The sequence below is a fragment of the Haliotis rubra genome, unplaced genomic scaffold, assembly GCF_003918875.1.
Source record: "Haliotis rubra isolate DU_JTF1 unplaced genomic scaffold, ASM391887v1 Scf245, whole genome shotgun sequence".
In the NCBI taxonomy this organism is placed as follows: Eukaryota; Metazoa; Mollusca; class Gastropoda; order Lepetellida; family Haliotidae; genus Haliotis; species Haliotis rubra.
The window spans coordinates 701,450-715,989 of NW_025766503.1; the positions used below are offsets into that span (position 1 = coordinate 701,450).

The 14,540-nt window shown below is 40.1% G+C and overlaps 1 protein-coding gene across 1 annotated transcript in view; it reads right to left on the reverse strand.

Annotated features, from left to right (window-relative positions):
- Nucleotides 1-2,637: 2,637 nt before the first annotated feature.
- LOC124279024 (ATP-dependent RNA helicase DDX1-like) overlaps nucleotides 2,638-14,540 on the reverse strand; it is a 396,346-nt gene continuing 384,443 nt past the window's right edge. Inside the window, 4 exon segments of the mRNA XM_046714816.1 lie at nucleotides 2,638-3,991; nucleotides 9,400-9,520; nucleotides 10,199-10,297; nucleotides 12,926-12,968. Coding sequence (XP_046570772.1) covers nucleotides 3,867-3,991; nucleotides 9,400-9,520; nucleotides 10,199-10,297; nucleotides 12,926-12,968 — 388 coding nt within the window. The 3' untranslated portion in view covers nucleotides 2,638-3,866.

The following is a 14,540-nucleotide window of genomic DNA, read 5'->3' on the forward strand; positions in this document are numbered from 1 at the left end:
ATCAAGCTGTGTTGAGTAGGACTTACTCACGCTCTATTAAGGTATGTTTCAGAGATGTGTGAGTGAGTGAGTGAGTGAGTGAGAGTGATTGTACTCCAAATATATTGAAGTATTTGAGTAACATCACTTTGGAGATTTCAAAATTATGCAGATCTCTGATTTTCATGGCAAGTAATGTTCCCCCACTCACAATCAACTGACCAATTTCGATCCGGGTATCTCACATCTGATTATCTCTGCTTCTAAATGTCCTTCTAAATGTCAGGGAATGAGCAGAACGTCTCGGAAAATAACATTATTTTTCAATTACACATGACAATGCAGCAAGGCATTCACTTTTAGCCATCACACAATGACAGTGTTGCATGTCACAAGACAGACTTGGTGTTTGTTTGACATGCACTTGTGACAGTTGGATTGAATACATCTACACACCAAAATAGGTCTGTAAAACTTAACGGTGGTCATATAAACACCAACCTGTCACACCACATTCTGTGAAAACTGAATTCAAGACAAAGCCAAAAAGCAGGAATTGAAATCTACCTCTAAAATTAATTTTCTGACATACTGATATAAAAGTGAGTGAAACTAATTAAATATCTATATTCATCTATATTTCAGCAAGTTTGACCTCAGGTGAAGTTTGCTAAATATACTGAGAAAAGTCACACTTACATTAAGATGGTATTTGATGAACTATTAGGGACTGAACTGACCAACCAATATGAAAGTCAGCCAAGCTACTTCAAGACTCCTCAGATGTTGAATATGGGCAGTATCCCCAGATGTTGTACGTGGGCAGTATCCCCAGATGTTGTATATAGGCAGTACTCCCCAGATGTTGTATATAGGCAGTACTCCCCAGATGTTGTATATAGGCAGTATCCCCAGATGTTGTATATAGGCAGTACTCCCCAGATGTTGTATATGGGCAGTATCACCTGACGTTGAATATGGGCAGTATCCCCAGATGTTGTACATGGGCAGTATCCCCAGATGTTGTATACAGGCAGTACTCCCCAGATGTTTTACGTGAGCAGTACTTCCCAGATGGTGTATATAGACAGTACTCCCCAGATGTTTTACGTGAGCAGTACTTCCCAGATGGTGTATATACACAGTACTCCCCAGATGTTTTACGTGAGCAGTACTTCCCAGATGGTGTATATAGACAGTACTCCCCAGTTCTTTTACGTGAGCAGTACTCCCCAGATGTTTTATGTGAGCAGTACTTCCCAGATGGTGTATATAGACAGTACTCCCCAGATCTTTTACTAGAGCAGTAGTCCCCAGATGTTGTATATACACAGTACTCCCCAGATGTTTTACGTGAGCAGTACTTCCCAGATGGTGTATAAAGACAATACTCCCCAGATCTTTTACGTGAGCAGTAGTCCCCAGATGTTGTATATAGGCAGTAGTCCCCAGATGTTGTATATAGGTAGTACTCCCCAGATGTTGTGAAAAGGCAGTGCTCCCCAAATGTTGTATATAGGCAGTACTCCCCAGATGTTGTAAGTGGGCGGTACTGCCCAGATGTTGCACGTGGGCGGTACTCCCCAGATGTTGTACGTGGGCAGTACTCCCCAGATGTTGTACTTGAGCAGTACTCCCCAGATGTTGTACGTGGGCAGTACTCCCAGATGGGGTGGAGTTGTTATGGGCAGTATCCCCAGATGTTGAATATAGGCAGTACTCCCCAGATGTTATACGTGGGCAGTGCTCCCCAGATATTGTACGTGGGCAGTGCTCCCTAGATGTTGTATGACGGCGGTACTCCCCAGATGTTGTACATGGGCAGTGCTACCCAGATGTTGTATATAGGCAGTACTCCCCAGCTGTTGTACGTGGGCAGTATCCCAAAATGTTGTATATACACAGTACTCCCCAGATGTTGTATGTGGGTGGTACTCCCCAGATGTTGTATATACACACTTTCCCCAGATGTTGTATATAGGCAGTACTCCCCAGATGTTGCATATAGGCAGTACTCCCCAGATGTTGTACGTGGGCGGTACTCCCCAGATGTTGTACATGGGCGGTACTCCCCAGATGTTGTACGTGGGCGGTACTCCCCAGATGTTGTACGTGGGCGGTACTCCCCAGATGTTGTATGTGGGCGGTACTCCCCAGCTGTTGTACGTGGGCAGTATCCCAAAATGTTGTATATACACAGTACTCCCCAGATGTTGTATGTGGGTGGTACTCCCCAGATGTTGTATATACACACTTTCCCCAGATGTTGTATATAGGCAGTACTCCCCAGATGTTGCATATAGGCAGTACTCCCCAGATGTTGTACGTGGGCGGTACTCCCCAGATGTTGTACATGGGCGGTACTCCCCAGATGTTGTACGTGGGCGGTACTCCCCAGATGTTGTACGTGGGCGGTACTCCCCAGATGTTGTATGTGGGCGGTACTCCCCAGATGTTGTACGTGGGAGGTACTCCCCAGATGTTGTATTACTGAGAGGCTTGTGCTATGTGTAATCAGATTATGAACATAACTTTTTAAATACAATTCAGTAAGCAACAAAGCAGATTAAACTGACAGTCAGGACGTAATGTTTACAGAAGTGGTTGATGCTGTCAGCTGTTCCCGGTCAGTCTAAAGAGAACAGACAACTAGGAAAGTGGATACAGAAGCACTTTATTTGCAGGTTGATCCCAGAATTGAACAGCCAGGCAGAAGCCATGGATGTCTCACTAAGTACTACACTGCTAAAACAGTTGTCACTTAACATGATGTCTGAAACAGTCCTATACAGCTTTCAAGTGTCACAGATAGCCTACCACAAATTACATGTACAAGAAACTGGACAGTTCTAACTTATTTCTTTTTAACCTTCAAGTCTGTCATTTTCATCCTCTTGTCTTAACATACTGACAAAGCCATGAAACCTGCATAATATTGACAACAGCTTCAACCTGAAAGTAATAGAATATATTTCTATGTGGGCTCAGTGATAGTTTAAACCACAATTCAAATACAGACAGAACTCAGACTGTTTCCGTGATATCCTTCCATGTCAAGTGCTGGCAGAGACGCCAGGCACATCAGTTAGTCGTCTTGATTTCCAATGACATAAACAGTGGAAACATTCATGGGTTTGCGAGACATGAGAGATGTGTACATGTTGCTTGTGATCTTTAGGCTTTGCGTAGGTCTACAAAACATGAATACAATTCCTTTTTTAGGATTTCTATTTAGAGTTCTTTAAATGAAAATATTATCTGTAGTTCATTTATTTGATGGAAAACCTGTTTGATTTAAACAAAGGCATTGCATGTGTGAATCTGCAACTGACAGCTGCACTGTCTGCTTTCGTTTCATGTTTGTGATGACCATTGTGTCCTCTTTTCGGAATAGTTGGATGTAATAAGCAATCAGAATATGCAATATTTGTGTCAATTCATTCACTGTCAGATCAACTCCAGCTGACTTATTATGTTTTTGTCTGGTAGCTTTGTACAGCACAGTTACTGAAGTTGACCTACACTAAACATGCCGAGTCCAGTTTATTGCAGTTCCCTATTTTGATGGAATGTGGTGATGCACAATGGTGTTCCTGCTTCATTCAGCAGGTTTGAATTTTTATTTATTTGTAACAGACGATTATGTTGAAGAAAACTAATAATGATGTAGTGGATTTCCCACACCGCAATGCAACAAAAATTATTACCCTGTAAAAAAACTCATAAAGGAAGTAAAAACATAAAGCCTCACAGGCACTGTGCACACTGAGGGGAATATAAGACAAATCTTAACTGTAAATGTCTTTAAGTGTATCCAAATGTTTAAGATTAACAATTTAAATGAATTTCTTGGTTTCTTCACCCATATCTTGTATTTCATCAACATTTCAACGAGTGGCAAACTTCTTCTTGAACTTCATATCGATGAAAGATGATTGAGCTCTCTTCTCCAGCTGAGCCAACTCTGCCACAGTTGGTGCCAGGAACTGAACATGTCCTTGGTAGGCAGACCCTGCAACAGGCAATGGTTACAAACACATGCTCCCTGCTTCACGTAAGAAACTACACCAACTTGTCTCCATTAGAGGAACATCATGATTAAAACATGACCAGCTTTTTACGTTTTCTTGCAAACTGAGAAGTGTCCTGCTAATTGCCTCATTACAACACGCTAACATTGGTAGCCAACATTAGCCAATATGTAAAGGGTGCCGAAAACAAACCAATAGAAAACAGCAGCTCAGAAGAATGTCTGAGCTTATGACAACACAAGCATTGGCATACACATAATATCTCCATAAATATAGATTTGACAATCTGTAGCATTCGTCAAACAGTAACATGTTGCTGTTGTAACAACTTGGGGGTTTCTTGTTTAGTGTTATGATCAAGATAAACAATTCAACATTTAAAACCCAACAGTTTAATGAATAGACCAAACGAGTGTGAGGGGACAAGACAACCAAATAAAATCATGCAAAAAAAGATTACTATACTATATCAGACTTGCCTACCCTCTTTTAAAGAAAATAGTAAGATCAGCTAAAAAAAAAAATAAGGCAGGTGCATTTGATAGTGAGACATGTTAATGTCAAGAAATAAAGTAAGAACATTGCTGGTGAAAATGTTAATATAGTGTTTAATGGTAAAATGTGGTGCCAATCTAATTACGTTTTTTAAAGTCTTTCACTGTAAGGTGCAAAGATTATTTATTCATAATGTTTATGATGCGACTTCTGTCTTTCTGTACTTTATGTACCGTAAATGACTCTATAAATAGCATGGGCATGACTATATCTAGTATTCTACCATTTATTTGTAGAAGTCGTAAGGAATTTCAGTACGATCGTAAGGTCGTAATTTAGCATCAAAACTAGTAAGCCTTACGTCAAAATCGTAAGGATAGGCAAGTCTGCTATATGAATGACTTAGTTTCAAGAAAAGGAAGATATCTTCCATTGTGTCTTTTTATACCAAGGTTAACCAATCCAAATTGACTGGGGATCAGTTTTCCTCAATGCCTATACATGCTTGCTTTTAACAGTCAGCTGCCCAAGAGAGGTCCCCAAATATCACATCAGAGTTAAACTGACCAGTTACAGTTGACCTGGTCCAGTTAGAGACTTTGTATTATTACCCACATGGGGAGGAGGACACAGGAGGAGGAGGAGGAGGAGGGTAGTATTTTTACTGTAATTCCCTAGGGAGGTTACACCTTGTGGTGAATGTTGATTGGCTGATTCCAGTGTAGGGATATAGGGATTCCCCACATCGCGGGTTTCCCTATTGAGAAATGGTTGTTTTCATTTGAGCGTTATTTAGATTGAAAACTTATATCAGTAATAAAAACAATAACCAACTTGTGACGGAGAATGACAGATTATCTTATATTAATTATGTAATTCTCGAGCGTAATTAATATAACTCAGGAAAGATAATCTGTCATTCCCCGTCACTCTTTAGTTATTGTCTAAGTATGGCTATTGCAAGGACTTCCATGTGGAAATACAAGAGCCCACTGAAAGTGGGGGAGCAGTCAGGGGTGCACTATAACATTATTACTCACCCATGGAAGATACTGCAGTCTAATATTTTTACGGCAATATTACAGTAGTGTAATACGGGTAGACGTATGGCATCACAATGCTAATATGTCTGTCACAATGGTACTGGACCTTGCTTGACTCGTGTAAAGCTGAGAGTCATCACACTGTAGGCACTTTCTATTAATTTATGTTGGAGGGTAATTAACAGAATACAAAACCTGCTTCTGTGAAATACCATTTGTGAAAGATTCAGTATCAAACTGTGTGATACCAAATCATTGACTCCTTTAATAAAAATGGTATTAAACAGAAGGTCGTTTAGTATCCTCTATGTACACAAGCCGCAAAAACATGGTGGACTACTAGTACTGGGAGAACCGGATAGCTTAATGGGTACTGAGCAGGATAATGAAATGAATCTTCATTAACTAGTTTAACTGACAAAACAATTCATGCCAAATTGCAAAAATGATCTTTTGTATGAATCAGTGTTTGATAAGCGTGATAACTTCCAGAGTATTGTGTGCTTATATATGACATGATGTCTGTACTGCACATCTCTGCTGCGGTGGCAGTACAAATTGCAGACATGATAGAGCCAGCTTGGTAAATATTTTCTTTTGAATACGTTAATCAAGGTAGTTCGCCAAGCTGGTATTAGAAGAAAGTAAAGTACAACTGCAGGCTTACAAAATGGATGAAATTCATTATCTCATGTAGACTGTTTTTCATGTTGGTATCTGCTTGCACAACATGAAAGCAAGGAAATGTGTCATTAATTATCTCCTCAAAACTATTCTCATTTGCTGTGAAAACACATCCGATATGATACAATTCATCACGTCCATGTTGATTTAGTCTAAAGTAGACCTTATACAATCAATACCTGTTTGATGTGGCCACTCAGCTTTTAGCAGTCTTATGAGTGAAGTCTAAAATATATATTAGTGTAATTTACACTGCTATACAGATACATTCAGCTTCAAAGATTTACTGGTCATCTAAGACTATTTGACATACACTGCCATACAGTAACAAGCACTTCTACATTACCAGTGTGTACATAGCAAACACCCTGTGTTTAATGCATGACAATATTTCTGCCATTTCATGTTTTCATCATGCTGATGTCGGACTTAAAAGGGTTCAATACTTATGTATCAGCCACATTTCCATTCTCCAAACATTTTGTGTGAGATATATTTACAGCATATCGCAGACAGTGCCTACATTACACTCATATTTCACTCCCTGATTCAGACATTCTCAGTGCCTATTTAAGTCCTGGTGAACCTTGACATGACAGAAGCAGAAACAACCACTGTAATTACAGCACACTGTGTATACATGTGTGTGTTCCACGTCAGTGTAATTACAGCTAACTGTGTGTACATGTGTGTTCAACGTCAGTGTAATTACAGCACAGTGTGTGTACATGTGTGTGTTCAACGTCAGTGTAATTACAGCACACTGTGTATACATGTGTGTGTTCGACGTCAGTGTAATTACAGCACACTGTGTATACATGTGTGTTCAACGTCAGTGTAATTACAGCATACTGTGTATACATGTGTGTGTTCGACGTCAGTGTAATTACAGCACACTGTGTATACATGTGTGTGTTCAACGTCTGTATAATTACAGCACACTGTGTGTACATGTGTGTGTTCGACGTCAGTGTAATTATTGCCCTCTGTGTGTACATGTGTGTGTTCAACGTCAGTGTAATTACAGCACACTGTGTATACATGTGTGTGTTCGACGTCAGTGTAATTACAGCACACTGTGTATACATGTAAATGTGTTCAACGTCAGTGTAATTACAGCACACTGTGTATACATTTGCCCCGAGGACCAAATAACAATGTACAGACCTCTAACAATTAGAACGCGTCTGTATAATTACAGCACACTGTGTGTACAATGCGTGTTTGACACCCAATACATCAGTGTAATTATTGCACTCTGTGTGTACATGTGTGTGTTCGACGTCAGTGTAATTACGGCACACTGTGTGTACATGTGTGTGTTCAACGTCTGTGTAATTACAGCACACTGTGTGTACATGTGTGTGTTCGGCGTCAGTGTAATTACGACACTCTGTGTGTACATGTGTGTGTTTGACGTCAGTGTAATTAGGGCACTCTGTGTGTACATGTGTGTGTTTGATGTCAGTGTAATTATTACCCTGTGTGTACTGTGTGTGTTACGTGTGTCGCATCGGTGTAATTATTACCCTGTGTGTGTACATGTGTGTGTTCGGTGTCGGTGTAATTATTACCCTGTGTGTACATGTGTGTGTTCGACGTCAGTGTAATTACGACGCTGTGTGTACACGTGTGTGTTCGTCGTCAGTGTAATTACGACACTCTGTATGTACATGTGTGTGTTTGATGTCAGTGTAATCAGGGCTCTCTGTGTGTACATGTGTGTGTTCGGTGTCGGTGTAATTATTGCCCTCTGTGTGTACATGTGCGTGTTTGACGTCAGTGTAATTATTGCACTCTGTGTGTACATGTGTGTGTTCGACATCAGTGTAATTACGACACTGTGTGTACATGTTGTGTTTGGCATCGGTGTAATTACGGCACTCTGTGTGTACATGTGTTTGTTCGGCGTCGGTGTAATTACGGCACTGTGTGTGTACATGTGTGTGTTTGACGTCAGTGTAATTACGGCACTGTGTGTGTACATGTGTGTGTGGCTGCCGGTCACACCAGTTTATAGTGCTTTCCCACTGAGATGCTGCTAACACACCCTCAGACACAATACATATGGTTGAAATATCGCTGAGGTGATGCTAAATTTGAACTCACTCACTCACTCACTCAGACACTGACTATATCTCTGATGCCAAATGCAAGGAGAGGTACCATATTCTAACCTCTATTTCCATGACATTGCCCCGAGGACCAAACCTAACAACCTTCTAGCCTAAGACCTCTAACAATTAGAACAGAGAGAGCATCATTTTTTAATGGAAAAGTGCTTCAAAATGATGCAGACAGAACAGTTGGTGAGGGAGCAATTTCACTTAGATGCAGCTTTTAGAAATATTCAATTAAACCTGTCAATTCTAGAGAAAAGTCCTGCTGTCAAGCTGGTCACCCAGCCTGACCACCCAATACATCAATGTATGTGCTTGTGATTAAACAGGTGTCAATGCTAGTAAAGGTCAACTCACTGCAGGTGGCAACATTGTACATTTGGGCAATCAAAAGTTGACATTAAGCATAATAAGCAAATCTATGACGGCAGATTTGAATCCCAAAATTTCCCAGATTTTGTGATGATCCACTATCCAACACAAATGGAACACTGAAGAGAAACGCTACTGCTTGCGGATAAACGACTGATAACTAAATTGTCAGAAAGATGCAAGAAGACATAAACTATAAAATTATCTGCTCATCTCCGGACCACCCAAATTATAGCACACCACCATGTAATTACCTCAGGTCTGGGGCTAAACATGCCCCCATACCCTCAAACCAGACAGTGAGTGTGTTGAGGCTTGTCCTACATTGACCTGTATAGAGCCATGAGCACAGGCATGGCACTGACAAACTTACATACATTGAGGGCAACTCTGGGATGAAGTCACTCCATAGCATGTTTAAGTGATGCTACTCCAGTTACAGCTGGTGTATCTGCATACCATCCAGCACAAGTACCTTGCCTCTGACAGACACGACGACCAACAACACTGCATTTCTGCTCTTATGACTTCACTTCAAGCAAAATGACGTCACTTTGTTGGAAGTAATCACATGTGCAGCTTCATCAACATGAGATCATAGAACCTTGTCAGTTTGAAACTCCTGCATCAATGCTTAAGTCTAAGCACTTCTGTGTTTGTAGTTTCACCACTAACCTGAGGCTTTCTTCTTCTGACCATACATGACCTTGCCGTCAAATTCGTTGATTGGGACTTTGAGGTCAGGCTCCACATGGTCAATGGTTATATCAAGGTGTTCTTCCACATCGTTCTTCAGCTGCAGACATGATCAGGTTCATCAGAATTAATACTCAAATAACACTGACCTGTTGAAGCTGATTAAAGAGGCTTCTACAGTATTCACAATGGCATGCATAGAGACAAATAGTGTATTGAACAATGGAGTACAGCATTGTAGTCTACATGTACTTGCTGTAACTGGCGTGTAGGATGCTGTCTAGAGATGGCAACAACACACTGATACAGGAGAAACAAAGTCCCACTATGTGAGGGTCGGTTGCTCCATCCAGGACAACGTACAGCATTGTAGTCTACATGTACTTGCTGTAACTGGCGTGTAGGATGCTGTCTAGAGATGACAACAACACACTGATACAGGAGAAACAAAGTCCCACTATGTGAGGGTCGGTTGCTCCATCCAGGACAACGTACAGCATTGTAGTCTACATGTACTTGCTGTAACTGGCGTGTAGGATGCTGTCTAGAGATGGCAACAACACACTGATACAGGAGAAACAAAGTCCCACTATGTGAGGGTCGGTTGCTCCATCCAGGACAACGTACAGCATTGTAGTCTACATGTAGTTGCTGTAACTGGCGTGTAGGATGCTGTCTAGAGATGGCAACAACACACTGATACAGGAGAAACAAAGTCCCACTATGTGAGGGTCGGTTGCTCCATCCAGGACAGCCTTGATTGCTCTGGGGTACCTACCTGTGGTTCATTGTACCAGATACAGCATCCACCCTCATCAGTCAGTCGGGTGTTGTAGCAGCCTCGTCCGCGGTTGCTGCAGTTGGAGTGGTACCACACCTGTACATACCAAACAACTAGAAAATGTATTTGCAACCCACAGATATATTTAGACGGCACCAGAGAAATTGATATACCACCATGCTTTTCACATGGGATACTGACCATTACTCTTGTATTTTTCTACAACCGTAACAAGCCAAATAAAGGTACTGGGTTATCTTGCCCCGGCTGATATATGTGGACCATATATAAATGTCATCTTGAATAAATATATTGCAAGTGATTCCAAATAAACAGCAAATAAACAGATATAGATTTCAATTCTAAAGACATTATTTCCAGCTGGGAAAACACATACGCGGTGAAGTACAGTACTAAACCAGAAAGACCTATTCCTCTCACAAACTCAATAAAAAAATATTTGTACTTGAATTTTAGTGCTATCAATTCCAGAAAAGCATACTCAGTCAAACATAACTATAGTACTGTCGGAAATAGAAAAAAACTGTTTTTAGGCTGTTACTCTGTATCCCTAAAATTTACATAATTTCAAAAAGCATATGTTGAAATAGCCCACTTCGGCCTAACTGGGCGTTCAGTGGGATGTGTAATACGATATCCAGAAAAGCATGTTTACTCGTAAAATCGGGCAAAACTTAGGCAATTAGGTCGCTCAGCCAGGTATGACAACGGACCGTCGACTCACCTGGCATGAAATGCACGAGCTGCCTACAGGCACAAGGGGTCATCTCAAAGATATTTTGTGCTTTTTCATGTGTGTTGACTATGTCTCATCTAGTAATTAACATGCATCTTACGTGTTTTTCTTTCATAAAGTTTATGTTGAGATATGTAAAAGAGTATGATACCCGAAAACCATAGAAACGCATCGTAGTATATAGGTGGCATGACCACCCGAAGATCGACAGGAATGGATATTATTTGTAAATTGTTATGCCGTGCCGTGTACCTCCCCAGTATAATTGCCCTAAAGGATTATCTTATCTTTGCTGATATCTCTATCCCCCAGCCCCATCCCAGGTTTTGCTTTTGTGATGACCCCTCCTATCTGTTTCTTTTTATAGTGACAGTGAGACTCCATGGTAGCTACATCCTTAATAGTTTCAGCATGAAAGTTATTATTTTTTACGTCAGCTATCGTTTATAATGAATCTATGTCTAATTTCAAATTGGGCATTTAAAAAGTGTCCTTTGTAATACAATATCGTCGCACACTAATTTGCATAAAGCCATGGTCTATTCCTAATAAGTCTTTTTGGACTTAGAAAAACCCTGCATTGCTCATTTCTGCACTAGTTTCCCCTCAGTAAAGTCTTTTTTCTCCGTTTCCTATCTCTCTACCACTGAGACTGTAGTTAGGCCGAACTTAGTTTAACAGATATTTCACACTTTCACATATCAACTACATAAATTGTAGAGATAAATGAGAAAATACAGTTGTTTCTATTTCCAACAGTACTTTAGCAATTGGATCCAGTCACTTGGATCCAGGGCTTACTCCACCCTTCCAGCCATCTTATATATTTGAATATGAACCATTGTTGGAAATAAAGTAAGCTTTGTTATGTGCAGAGCCTTCAAGCACAAAGAAATAGTTATAAATATGATGTGAATGTAGTAGCTACTGCTGTAACAGTGATCCACACTGGAAGCACTATTGGAAACAAAGTGTCAACTCTGTTACGTTTAGCATTTCAGCAAATGAATCCAACACATATGGTTGTCCCTGGGCTTTAAAAATGGCAGACACTAGAGTAAAGACACAGGTAAGCTTTATAATCAACACTTGTCTCCACAGACTGAAATTCTGATTGAGCAGTTAATGCACACTGAAGGAAAAACATAATTGCCCTTAGATACAGATTCATCTTTGGCAACGATGTGCTTTGTATGTATTTTCAGCGTATATCAACTGGAATCAAATATAAAGCTTGTAGAGCTAGATTACTCCCCGATAGGTTCACTCAAACTACTTTAATTTTGATAGTAATTTGTTTACAGATCATTACCAGATGACAGTTTGTTGGGGCTAACACATTGTTGCATAGTTTGCTGGAACTGGTTGATGGACTGAAGAGATATCACACAGTTTTCACATCCCTACAATTGAAGGAACTCTGCTGCCTTCGTCATGTTTAGAGACCACACCCAGTGAAAGCTGATGTATTTGTGATAACTGGTGATAACAATGTTGAGGATTAATGCCTTGGATTTTATGCATCACTCTCAAGTTTTCAAGTCAGAAAAATGACTTAAAGTTTTATCTGCTTTGATTCATATCATTGTTGTTTATTCAACTACTGCAGATACCACTAGGTTCATTATCAGATGGAATAACAAGGACTGACGGTGTAGTTTGTTCAGTTCATTGTGGCAAACAGAGACCTTGCCAGTTTGCTTCTGATGGAAGTTTCCCATCACATCTGAAAACTATTTCCACAGCTACTGTGCGTATATTCCACTGCTGACAGTATTTCTTTTTGTTTGCATGGTAGAGCATTCTGTTGAAATGCACAAACTGTGCAAACTCTAGGCCTTCATCTCATTGTTCACTTGTTACTCAAATAGATAGGAGGACCAGACTTTGGTATGCACAAGAGAGAGTTGAGGCAACATCGGAAAACTGAAGGTTTCAGATGGTGAGGAGACACCGGTTCATCTTACCTTTTCCTTTACACTGGACACCAGACTTACAGCAAGACCCATCCTTAAAAAGAATTAGTTTTGTTTTCATTTTGAAACGAAAGTTCATGAAGAAATGAAAACAATCAATTTTGTTTTTGTAAACAATTACTTTCGTGTTTTCAGTTTTATATATTGAGAAACAGCAAATAAACACAAAAAGCAGGTGTTTTTGTGTCCATTGATTATTCATGAAATGTATTGGGTATACAAATACAACAGATACATAAAAATACAATTACATGAGGCTTGACATAATGACACACTCATGGGTGTATTGTGCCCCCAACGATCTTGTCAATTTGACATTGACACAAACAAAGCCTAAAACAGTCAATGTCAAAAGAGACACTGTTTGCAATATCTCAGACAACAAAACCTAGGTAAAACATTTTTAAGGAAACAGTTTCCAGGCAGTACATATATTCTCCCCCAAAAGTAGGTGATATTAACAAAACCCTGATGCCTACAGAGACACAAAAGGTAATCAAAAGAAAGCAATGGATTAATGTGGGGCAAAGTGTAACATGACAGTGAAGTGAACTTGGTGGCTGTGTGTACAAATGTTAGTGTCTATAAAGACAACATGTGGACCAGTATGTTGCTTCTGTAGAACTGTCCAACAACCACAGACAATACACAGTGGTGTCTGGTAGTCATAGTCACCCTGACCCGTATCACTACAAAATCTGGAATCAATACGTAAGACATACTCCAGTTTCTACTCCCAACACATCATTGTGTCTGGGTGGAATGTGTTGATATGTTGATAGTGATTTAAGACACAGTTCCTGAGCATGCAGACTATTCTAATTGTCTGGTCAGTAACTTGAACTCTGGTGGACTGGCGCAAGTGGATGGGGATGTAATTGTCTTGCTGAACTCCATTTAAAAAAGAATGGTTTCTCAGTAATTGATTCTGTTCTTTTATTGTTGACCATAAGTGTCGTAGGGCTGATCAGAAAGATTTTGTACCGACAGAATACTGTTCCAAAGTCTGCCAATCACAATCTAAAACATTCAACATATTGGCTACCTCTTGCTGAATATATCCCTGGGGCACTTGGATAAGTGGGAATACTTATTCAGCAACCAGGATAATGTATTTGTTCAGCAAGGTAACTTCCAGGTGGGCTTCAGCTATGATAATGTATTTGTTCAGCAAGGTTAACTTCCAGGTGGGCTTCAGATATGATAATGTATTTGTTCAGCAAGGTAACTTCTAGGTGGGCTTCAGATATGATAATGTATTTGTTCAGCAAGGTAACTTCCAGGTGGGCTTCAACCAGGATAATGTATTTGTTCAGCAAACGAACTTCCAGGTGGGCTTCAGCTATGATAATGTATTTGTTCAGCAAAGTAACTTCCAGGTGGGCTTCAGATATTATAATGTATTTGTTCACCAAAGGAACTTTAAGGTGGGCTTCAGATATGATAATGTATTTCTTCAGCAAGGTAACTTCCAGGTGGGCTTCAACCAGGATAATGTATTTGTTCAGCAAGGTAACTTCTAGGTGGGCTTCAGATATGATAATGTATTTGTTCAGCATGGTTACTTCTAGGTAGGCTTCAACCAACCTAATGCATTTGTTCAGCA